The sequence below is a fragment of the Pezoporus wallicus genome, unplaced genomic scaffold (genome assembly GCF_028554395.1).
Source record: "Pezoporus wallicus isolate ANWC-B61680 ecotype Strahan unplaced genomic scaffold, APGP_CSIRO_Pwel_v1 contig_8548, whole genome shotgun sequence".
Lineage (NCBI taxonomy): Eukaryota > Metazoa > Chordata > Aves > Psittaciformes > Psittacidae > Pezoporus > Pezoporus wallicus.
In genome coordinates, this window is record NW_026642624.1 from 401219 (window position 1) to 412795 (window position 11577).

The following is an 11577-nucleotide window of genomic DNA, read 5'->3' on the forward strand; positions in this document are numbered from 1 at the left end:
AACACTTGGTTGTAAATCTTTATTAATATAAACACATTCTTTCTGAAGGGCTAAAATTCAGTAGTGTAAGATCCATGACAGCTCGCACTAGGCACCACAATTTCACTGAGAAATACAGTGCATGAATACATACAGAATTCATAACTGAAGTGTAAACCCCAGTGGAGAAATTAAAGGAAGTGATCCTTGCTGTTCTATTACTCAGCTAATTCAATCCTTTGACATACTTCGAACATAGGTACACAGTGTGTGCTAAGTACTAAGTGTGTAAGTAATGCTTAACTCTCCTGAGTAAAGTAAGCTGCACTCTCCTTTGAGTGAGTCTCAAGTATCCCTGAAGGGAAGTTGTAGCTCTTTATGAAATGTAGCGTGGAGCTTGTACCAGTTCTTTGTTAAAATCTTTTCATAACCCTATTTCCTTTCCTTTACAGTAACAATCACTGGGTCCCTATCACAGATAGCAAGCTGTTTGTTTCCTTTAATATAGAAAATAATTTTCTGGAGGATTCAGACTATTTTACAGTAGAAGATGAACAGTAACATGGCACTAAGCTAATCTCAACTTCAGTGCCTGTTCTGGATTGCTGGCATTGCTTTGCATTGCCCTGGGGCAGTGGCAGTTGTGAAGCAACTTGCTGATTACCACAATATGCCTTAGACAAAACTTCCTGTACACGTTCTAAACTGGATTAAGGAGGCCAGAGGGATCTGGAATAACTACAGCAGGCAGGCAAGGTGTGAGGAAGGACATGCTGAAATGAAATCATCTGCAACACAGGTTTCCAGGTGAGTAGATGACCTGGAATGTGGGGGGGGGAGCTTCTCTGTTGTTTGAAGCAAACAGAGGAAATGGTCCCTTCAAACCCTGTGTAGGATCTCCCTTATTAAGATTTAATATATGCTATCTACATAATATATGGCTTATTTGACTCCATCCCAGCAGGGGCCAACCAGCAAAGTATATACACCAACTTCTCTGCTGCACCCCTAAGTTTAAGTAGAAAAGCAATCCTTACTGACTTTCTGAAGGCTACAAGTGTGGGAGCAACAGCCCTGCCAGGAATGATCAAAGGAGCCTTTGCACAGGTGGAAAGGATTTCTGTTGGGGTTTGCATACTAGGGGAAAGCTGGTACCTATGTTTCCTTATTTTCTTATGTTTCAGTGCTTGCATTACCAACCAGGAATGCATTTCTGACCATGTCACAGAGTGGCAGGTTCCTTTCCCTAATGACTGGATAGGATGTGTTGCTACAGGAATACATGTGTTGCTTGGGTCCTCACAGCACTCCTAAGCTAGAAACTAAGTTGGTAGCATATAAATTTGCGTCAGCTACTTCCAGTTCAAGTTCTGCAGCAAACTGATGCTGCAGAAGGGGAAGGGTAGGTGCTGAGCAAGTTTACCCCAGCAGTTAATAAACACCCAAACACTGTTCACAGTGGTCTCAGTTGTGCTCCTCCTGCCATCATGATGCACCCTGGGAACAGCATAGGCCAGCTAATAGTCTATCCTGGCATCAGAAGCCCTATCTGCATGCAATATTGAAAGAGCAAATATCCAATTTCACACTATTTCTATTTAGTGCTGCTCCACTGTTTATAAGCATATTATATGCAGGTAATAGGATTTCTAATATGGTAGTTGACAGGATACAAGTTTCAAGGTTGCCGTTCAGTGGTAAGTGCCATGCATACAGTGATTGAAAAGAACAAAATACAGTATATGGAATGCTACCTGAAATCATGAGATCTAGTGTGAACATTGAATTTTACAAAATTCTTTACATTACAGTGGGTAAAACCATAAGAATTAGAGGCTTATCTTGAGATAAATTAGGTAAGAAAGCATTGCAGTCCTCTTTCACTTCATCTTCCTCTTCTTTGGTCCGAGGTGCTGTTTCCTTTGCTTGTAGAGATGACGGAAGTTTACAAATATCCCTGAAAGAGAATGAAGCATTTAGGTAGGAGACATCATCACATCTTTTCAATGCTCAATGTCTGTGAAAGGGAGAAATCTAGGGGAAATTCCGTTTCAAATTAGCTACGTTAGAATTGTTGTGGGTACCCAGACATACTGGGTGTGCATACTACAAAGCATGTTGAAAACTAACACCAGAAACCAAACATGCATAAAGCACCATTCTTCCTTATGAAGATAATTACAACTATTTAAAGAGCCTTCTATATTGTTCCATGGAAAAACATAACTTCATGTTGCATTAGTGATTAGAATGCGGTTTCTTTAAGTATTGCTTTAATTTGAAATTATGTTTACATTTCCACTGAATCATCCCAAAGCTCAAATACAATGTAAAAGGTGAAACTACATATACTGAAGTTATAAATACATATAAACATCAGTCTTTTAACCCAAGTGATCAGTAGCTAACACTGCTGTAACCAAGGTCTCCTTCTTGGGGGGCTAACCAGTGCTAACTGTAGGTGTGTTCCCCTCCATCTATGACAAACTTACATAAACAAGCAACAAAGGTAATACTTAACCTCAGGCAAATTTGGGTTATCGTAATCCCCAAGAGGCAGGAATTTCATTTTCTTTGATAAACACACTTATTCAGAGGAATTGGGCCTTTTAATTTCAGTAGTGAGAAATGGAACTGAATCTCTTACCTAAAAACAGGACTATAAGATATACTTGAAGCAGAAATGAAAACTGGATTGTGACGTTGAGTGGGTTTGGCAATCCCAGGCTGAATTTCCCTGTTTCACTGAAGATTGGAATGGACTGAATGATGCAGACAGCTGAAAGCAGAAGGTCACCATCATTACAGAACACAGATAAAATACACACTTTCAGGATATTCCCCAGCTCTCATTAATTATATCAATTTTAAAGCATGCAGTAGGATGGAAAGCAGCGTAGCAGTTCAGCTGTGGAAGTCTAAGCACAGGCAACTTGCCTGGCTGAGACGCTGCTCTCATACACAACTATAGCCTGCAGGGCCCATGCCAGCAGTATTTACCGTGCAGAAATTCCCACAGCAACAAAACAGGCACAGTCTTTCCTGGCCTGGAGCTGGGCAATGCCCAAGCCTACTCCTGACTCGAACACGTTCTGACAGGTACAGTTACAACACATCTCTTACAGCGAGAAGCTGAGTGGTGCTATGCTTCTTCAATGAGTAAATACTAAATATAACCTAGACCTATGAAGACAGAAGAGCACACTGTAAAGCCCCTACTCCAGAGGGGTACAGCAGGAAGATGAGCAAGACAGTGCCCAAAAGGAAGACTTCTTTTCACATCAAACAGAAAAGAATACTTGCTGCAGCAAGAAAGACAAAAATGCTTACACTGGATTCAGCTCAAAGCAAGTGTCTGTTTATCTGTTCTGCTTTACTATTTTTAAGTCTAGCAGCCAACAACAAAAAAGGTTTTACAGGCCCAGCCTTGAATTCATTATTTATTAAACTGGCTGGTTTGCACCTACCTTCTGCCAAGCCTCCTAAGGGATAGAGAGGGATCCAGGCAGTGTAACGCAGCCAGGTCAGTGGTTTCCATTCAATACCAATGCACGAGAGCATGTAATAGGGATACCTAAAGCCAATTCAGTGTGAGAAGAAACAGTCACTGTTTAAAATGCAAGCTGCTGCTGGAATTAGTCTTGCATATATATATATATATATATATATATATGCTGTATAGCCCACATAATTCCTAAACACCTCGAGAATATTCCAGAAATGGTTCCTATGGATCATGATGGACACACCTTTACCTGGCACTCTATAGAACTAATGGATTGATGCAACTGCCTGGATTGCCAAACCGAGCTGCCAAGTACTTCTTGTGAACAAGAAACAATCCCGTGCAGCTCACTTAGTGATGGGAATTCAAAGCAACAGGTTGCCCTAGGTTCAGGGCAGCATTCTTTTCAGACTCCTTGTTCCAGCTTTTGGCAGATGGAGTAACTTAGGAAGGCTGCGACTGTCTGTGACTAAAGGAGATTTCACCCTGTGGGGCCCTGTGCGAGTGCTGCTCTTCCAAAAGGTACAAGATCTTTAAAGAGCTCTTGGGAACAACCCCACTGTTCTGTACAAACTGCTGGAAGAGAAATCCCACAAACCTGAACAGCTCAATGATACTCCAGAAGTAAAATATGAAGAACACCACAGGTTTGCTCTGCATTTCCTCTAAGCTTCCCAGGACAACAAACAAAATGAAGTTTCTTCCAAATATCTGGGTAAGAAAAACAAATTGAGGAACAGTCACACTCTTCACCAAAGGAGCAAGTGCTTGCTGTCAAAACCACACAGGATATCTGCTCATCATGTCTGGAACATGCTGAGCACATAATGAATTCTGCAGCTGAGCGTCTTGTGAGTATGCAATTTGCTCTGCATTTAGGTGCTGTCTGAAGGGTCTTAGCTTTAACCATCTATCCTCATTTTTAAGCACAACCAGGATAAGAAGGGCACTGGCTCCAAATCAAAATCACATAGTTTTCATCAGCTGCTTCCTGCTTTTGATGTCCTGAACTATCTTACCTAGGTGATGGAAGAAGACAGCCTGGCACAGCCTTGGAAGCATGGATTCCTGCTTCTGGAATAATACATTCCTTAGTGCAGTGCCAGTGAGGTTGTACCAGTTACACTGGGAGAGTCTTGACATTTAGGTAAAATAGAGATTTACTTTAAACATGGGAAGAGCAAGGAGAAGACAGTCAACATATTAATTACCTGCGCTACAGCGGGTAGCAGGGGTGATCTGACTAGTCCTATCAGTGAATTCATGATCTCCATTAACGCCAGGGTCTGACAGAAATACATCATGTCAGCAATGGTGTGAAATGTATCGTAGAAAGAATCTGTAAGACACAGGAAACCATTTCAGAGGACAGATGAACTTCCACGTTCAGGAAGCTGGGGCAGCAGCAGAGCTTTTGATAACAGGATTCGAGTTGTAGTTGATAAAAAACATGGTGCATAATTATGTAACCTCTTTATAGGCCTGATCCTGAAGTCGCAGAATCAGGCCAGAAACAGTGCTCGAGTGCCCTGTTTCACACACAGAAGAATAAAGAGCTGTTTCAGCAATGACTTCACCAAAAAAGCAGCAGAGCTGGACCTCAATGGAATGAGTCGTTCTTCCTTCAAAACCAACATATTCCACCTGGCTCCTTTTCAAACACACCAACGCTGCAGCGAGAGACACTTTGCCCCAGCTGATTCCTTCAGAAGTGATGTTGGCAGAGTACAAGTACCATTCATCAGAATGCACAGCTGTGATGTACAACAGGACAGTATTTTCCTATCCTTGAGATTGTGATAGCTTTTAAGAGGCTTTTGCTGTGCGCTTGCATTTATGGTTTTATTTCTTAAAGAAGCCTTCCTTTAGGTTTCACTACTTTAAAAGGATTAAAAACACCACTAAAAGAAAAACCCCAAACAAAACCCCCAATGTAGATGAAAGTGCTTGTTACTTGCCTTTGCCCAGGATGAACAGTCGTACTGTCATGTTCACAAAAATCCAAGAGAATCCCAAAAACTGCACAAGATTATACATGATTAAGTAGCCCTTCTTCAGGTGTCTGAAAGCTAAAATCAATAATAAACACACCAGGTGAGCAGAGAACAGTGGCACCACTTCTGCAAAGAGTGCAGCTGCAAACCAAGTTTTCCATGGGAATAAAGAACCAGAGAAAGGGAAGCTATTGATTGCAATAAAAGGGTTGCTGTGTGCACTGTGGGGTCTGTTGCTTTTACCATCATCTAAACCTCACTTCTCAGTAGTTAGATTTTTAAATTCCTTGGAAACTGCAGTCTGTTTTTATTACATTTCCAAACAGCTCACACAGTACAAAGATCCCCCTCCAAGATGCACCAAACCAGTCAAAATTGCTCCATGAGAGTTGAGTATGTAAGAGTGACAGAAGCCTTCTAAACCCCACCTTCCACCCTCCAAAGGTTCAGTTACTTACGGTCTTTTGGGACTCTGGATTCTATTTTCATTTTGTTAATCTTTTCTTCTTCCTTAAGATGAAGGATAAGGTTTTAAAGGCTGTTACTGTAATTAGCAAGTGATTTGTTAACAGTACTACTGCAAAGGTAGTGGGTTTAAAACTCTGCTATGCAGCCAAGTGCCAAAGGGTTTAAAACTTCACCTGCATAAACCAGCACTCATCATCCAGGAATTACAATACAGTAAAAGCTAGAGGGTGTTAACCCATTACCATGCCTTTCCTAGGGATTGTGTTGTGGTAATTAGATGCCTTTGCTGGAAAAGCCTGCTGCTTTCTGTGTTAATTCTCAGTTATTACTGCTCCTTAGAGCTGGTCCTTCAAATAGTTCATGACCCACCAGTGATATGAAGGAAAATGAGAACATCCAGCCCAGGCTCCCTGCCTGCCCTTCACCGCTGCTTTGTGGCTGCTGGCATTGCAGCAGCCCTTCCTCCTCTGCGCTAAGCTCGGGGCTGTGGAGGGGAACAGGGCAGTGTTTGTTATAAAACAGATTAGCAGAAAGGGGATCTCTTCAAGTCTTTTCTGAGATGGTCTCACACCTCCCTGCTGCAGTAAGCTGCTCCAGCTCACCATATGGTGGGAATGTGCCATCAGGATTGCCTTAGAAATCCAATCAAGCAATGCCTGGGATTGGCACGTATGGGCTCCATATTGAGAGGATCCTCATATGGATCAGGGCACAGGGCTGCTGAGGTGCAGGGCAAGGGGTGCAAGCTTTTGGCTGCAGGCCCTGGCCAGCACCGAGCAAGTTCAGGTTCACACTGCTGCTCTTTCTAGCCAGAGGTGTGCCTATTTCTGAATCCCTGCTTCCAGTTTGAACTGTTTAACCAATTCTGCGTGGGATCTGTCTGAAACAGCAGTAACAACCAGCGTGCCAGACCACTCCAGGAAAACAAAGAACACAAGTTCAAGTGTAGGAGGACACCTGGGACACCTGTTCTTGCTTTGCAGCTGGCAGCACAAGCCATGCGTGCCCACAGGACTGACCTTCTCCTTCAGTTCCATTTCAGCATCCGATTCATCTAACCAGCGGTCAAAGTCAGGAGCCAGGAAGAGCGGGCGCTTCTCTTGCTTGGTGAGCCTCTCCCACCAGTTACTCTCTTTTTTCTGCACAGTGATGTTCAGCTGCCTTTGAGTCACCCTGCATACAGGCTGAGGGCAGACACAGGAGCACACATCAGCAGAAGTCCTACGAAACAAGCTCTGAGTTGATAACTTGACAAGCTCTCCTTATCAAGGAGGCAGGGATGACATGGACTGCTGCAGTACAAGCATCCCTCTGCTTCCCAAGGCATGGAAGCAAAGGGCAGCCCAGCTAAAGATGGCAACTCTGATAAATGTAGGATTTGATAAGCAGCTTGAAAACCTGTCCATGCCACACAGCACCACTGCATCCCACCACAAAGGGCTAGCACAGACCCTAGTGCTGTTCTTCCTCAGCAGAATTCATGGCCTTGGCTTTAGACCTTCTTGAATTCTGTGCTGTGAGCCACCCACTATGAGCCAGTGGTAGAAATAAGACTGCCATGTGTCCAGAACAGGAGACCCTGTATGGCATCTGCATAACGGCAGCCCAGAACCTCTCCATCCTTACAACCCACTGCATTGTCACCTTGGGTGCCACCACAGCATCTCTCCACACCTTGAGCCTACACCAGGCTTCTCTGCATGGGACTGTCTCTCAAATCAACAGAAACTGATGCAGAAAAGCCATGAGCTGCTCTAACTGATAACGTCACACCAGCACTGCTCTGTCAAGGCTGCCTGGATGCTCCCAGGACATCTGAAGGCTGTAGCTGTAATGTATAGCTACTAACACCTGGTCCTTGCCTGTCAGAGGCTCCAGCTCTCGCTGGTGGCCAGCCTGGCAGCTGGCACTGCACGCATGGTGCACATCAAAGCTGAGGGAGGAAATGGGCTGCAATGCTTCCTGGTCCTGGCCATCTGTGAAGTTACAGAGTCTGTTCTCCTCCAGTCCCTCCATGGTGACCCAGAGTGAGCAGACTTTTGGAAGGAGGCTGCTCTGCAGAGGCAAGGACTTGCCTTCCAGGCCTGGCTCACAGCACAGCCCACATCTGCCAGCACCAAGGACAAGTGGTGGGCACTTCTCCTCGCACTGTGGACCAGGCAGCTGCTGCTTTACAGGCCAGATGAAAAACTGGTGACCAGCTTCTGGAACCAGGAGATGTTCATTATCTGCCACTCAGCACCTGGTAGGAGCCACAAGACACTTCCCTGCTGACAGACCCTAGGAATTCACCCTCCAGCAGTCCCCTGCCTTGTTGAAGCAGCAAAGGTGAACGGTGACTCCCACTCTGCAGCTATCCCCAACAGTCAGCCAGGAATAAACAGCACAAATCCTGCACTGGGAGCAGAGCCTAGCGTTTTCCTGTGCCCCTAACAACTCCGAGAGGTAAAGACAGACTTTACAGCCACCTGTGAGTAATGTGGAGGGACTGCTCCTCCAGCCAAGCTCTCTCCTAGCGGACTACAACAGGAATTCTCTTATCAGACTACAACAGGAATTAAGGACAGATTTTTGCAACAGGAACCACAGCATATCTGTACAGGCAACCTAAGAAATCTGCACGAGCCAGAAGCATGAGCAGTTCTCATGACTTTCTTTTGCTGGGCTAAAAAAGAAGCCAAGAAACAAACATCACAGTGACACTTTGCAGCACAGTGTTCCCCTGCTCTCCAGTCAAGGTTGCACCAATGTATTCCTCATTATTTTGCTGCTTTGAATCCTTTAAAAGTCTGTAAGTGCTGGTTAACAATGGATACACGTACAGCCCTGTTTCTGTTCAAGCTGATCCATGCGAGCAGCAGCTCCAGCAAGGTGATTTGCATTAAGGCAGGGTGGTGGCTGAGCGCTGGGACAGAGGACTGCCACAATTGGCTTTTTGTCTGCAGTAGTCCCAGAGTCCCCAGGAACTTTACACATTTTCCTTCCAAGTCATCTTCCTTTCAAAAATCACTTTTTCCTTATGAGTTAGAAAAGTAAAAAATACCTACTTTAGGCTCAACTGGTTCTAGGAACTCGATCTCAAACTCGTAGATGTTGTCCCCTTTGGCACCATGACCCTGAGCTAAAAGACAAGAATGAACAGTCAGCATCAGGGTCCCAGTTAGGTTCCGCACACCCCATCTGCCAAGGACATAGAAATACTCCGTGGTTATTCACAGTGCTTCCCCCTGCACTGAAAGAGGAAACCCCACAGTAACAGGGAAGACACAAACAGCCCAAAATGTTGCTCGGAGCTGCAGTTGCTGGAGTTGGCAGCTAAAGCTGCATGGAAAAGGGTCCTCGCTTGCAGGAAGCAGTGTGTGAGATTCCCATAAGAAAGGCTCAACAGGCTGCTCATGGCTAACTTGAATCCAGCTGAAAAGCCACTGCTTTTCGGGATCCAGGCTCCACACTGATGAGCAAGTGCCCAGGGCAACTGGTGTCCATGGGGTCTGTGGGAGCACAATGTGAGGACTCCCAAGGGCAGGAAGCTGTGTTCGTTTCTCACTGACCACATACATGGGTCTTGTTCCTGGAAGGGCTATGAAAACCTGCACACCGAGTGTAATTCCCACCCTTCCATGGTGTAAACTGATCCTGAAGCAAACCCGATGTGCAACACACCCCTATCAAATGGCCGTGGCTGGGGCAGCACTTCCTAAACACGGCTTCTTAAAGAAAAACACCAAATAAATGAGGCAAACCCAAACGAAACCAGCCACAGCACATCCTCAGCAGTGCCTGGACAAGCAGACCAGCACAAGAACCACAATGTAGCTGCCTGGTGAAAGCAAACTCCATCTCTCAGGACGAGACCTGCTTTACCTTTTCAATACAGCGCTTGCTCCCAGCGCACAGGTTTGATAACAGCCGCAAACAAAGACTTTGTCAAAGGGAAAAACTGCTGTGAGTTATCCCTGGGTTTCAGCTGACCCAGGACAGCGAGGACGTGGGAAACAAGGACATCCTGCATCCAGGTCTGGGGGCAACAATGTAAGGACACGGCCCTGTTGGAGGAAGTCCAGAGGAGGTCATGGAGATGCTCCGAGGGCTGGAGCAGCTCTGCTCTGGAGCCAGGCTGAGAGACTGGGCTGGGTCAGCCTGGAGAAGAGAAGGCTCCTGAAGGGGAGACCTGAGAGCAGCTCCAGTGCCTAAAGGGGCTCCAGGAAACCTGGAGAGGGGCTTTGGACAGGCCAAGGGGAATGGCTTTAACCTGCCAGAGGGGAGACTGAGATGAGCTCTTAGGCAGAAGCTCTTCCCTGGGAGGGTGCTGAGGCGCTGGCACAGGGTGCCCAGAGAAGCTGTGGCTGCCCCATCCCTGGCAGTGTTCAAGGCCAGGTTGGACACAGGGGCTTGGAGCAAGCTGCTCCAGTGGAAGGGGTCCCTGCCCGTGGCAGGGGTTGGGACTGGATGAGCTTTAAGGCCTCTTCCAACCCAAACCATTCCATCACTCCATGACCTCCCCCGGTACCACAGGCGGGTAACGAACCCCGCTGTCACTGCCAGCGCTGTCGGTGGGTGCCCTTCACCACACACCCGCGCCTGCCTGGGCACTACCACCGAGCGCAGCGATGGGGGCAGGTCCCCCCGGCAGCGATCAGCACACCCCCCCCCCCCCCCCCATTGGTCACGGCCCGTACCTCTGAAGCGCAGGACGTTGTCGACGATGCTGATGTCGGGGTTCTGCGGAGGCAGAGGCAGGGTTAGGCACCGATCGATCGCTCCCTCACGGACCCCCCCTTCCCCCCCCGGGCACCTGCACATCGCTGAGCTCCACTCGCAGGTACAGCTCGCGGTGCCGCTGCGCCCAGTGCACGTGCGGCCGCAGGCTCGGGCCCGCCATGGCATCCCTCCCCTCCCGTGGGCGGACCGGGGAGGGGGGGGGAGAGAGGAGAGAGGAGGGAGGGCTCCCGTGCGCCTGCGCGCTGCGTCCCGACCGGGGGTTGGTGCGCGGGGTCCTAGTGCGCGCCTGCGCGTTTCGGAGCTGTCCCTGGTGACACCCGCTCCTCCTCAGTGGCCCTCAGCGCTCCCGTTCTCCACCTCAGGGCCGTGGGTGTCCCCCCCCTCCGTGTGTCCCCGCCGCAGAGGTGCTGCCCTCAATGGCAACGACCCCGGTGAGGGAACGCGGCGGGTGTTTTAACGCTGAGGTGGCTTTTGGGCACTGTTGGGTCTCAGCGCCCTGCGGGGGCTTTCTGAGGTGCGGGGTGTCACTGTGGTAACCGGCGGCGGGGTTGACCCCGTCCTGCGCCCTCTGCGCCACAGGACTGCCCTGAGGGCGGCCTTGGGCAAGGACACGGCTCCTGGGATGTAGCCAATGGAGAATGGTTTGGGTTGGAAGGGACCTTAAAGCTCATCCAGTCCTAACCCCTGCCATGGCAGGGACACCTTCCACTAGAGCAGGGTGCTCTCTGCTCTCAGTGTCCCCTCTGGGGGGACACACTGAGAATTAAAGCCATTCCTCTTGGCCTGTCCCTGCAGGCCCTTGTCCAAAGCCCCTCTCCAGGTTTCCTGCAGCCCCTTCAGGCACTGGAGCTGCTCTCAGGTCTCCCCTTAAGGAGCCTTCTCTTCTCCAGGCTGACCCAGCCCAGCTCT

At 47.8% G+C, this 11577-nt stretch overlaps 1 protein-coding gene across 1 annotated transcript; it reads right to left on the reverse strand.

Annotated features, from left to right (window-relative positions):
• Positions 1–5: 5 nt before the first annotated feature.
• HACD3 (3-hydroxyacyl-CoA dehydratase 3) lies at positions 6–10828 on the reverse strand. The gene is made up of 11 exons (XM_057431004.1): positions 10742–10828; positions 10626–10668; positions 8994–9067; positions 6966–7130; positions 5937–5988; positions 5443–5553; positions 4696–4823; positions 4083–4195; positions 3447–3553; positions 2627–2758; positions 6–1936 (listed from the first exon to the last, which is right to left on the reverse strand). Exons 1-11 carry the CDS (start codon positions 10826–10828, stop codon positions 1860–1862), a joined length of 1089 nt encoding a protein of 362 aa, XP_057286987.1. The 3' UTR covers positions 6–1859.
• Between the last annotated feature and the right edge of the window lie 749 nt (positions 10829–11577).

Bases quoted from the DNA above. Each gene is read 5' to 3' on its own strand.
- HACD3 (XM_057431004.1), bottom strand. From the start codon at position 10,828: ATGGCGGGCCCGAGCCTGCGGCCGCACGTGCACTGGGCGCAGCGGCAC. The intron at 10,669-10,741 runs GTGCCCGGGGGG...CTGCCTCCGCAG, and splicing joins TGGAGCTCAGCGATGTGCAG to AACCCCGACATCAGCATCGT. The intron at 5,554-5,936 runs GTAAGTAACTGA...TATTGATTTTAG, and splicing joins ATCCAGAGTCCCAAAAGACC to CTTTCAGACACCTGAAGAAG.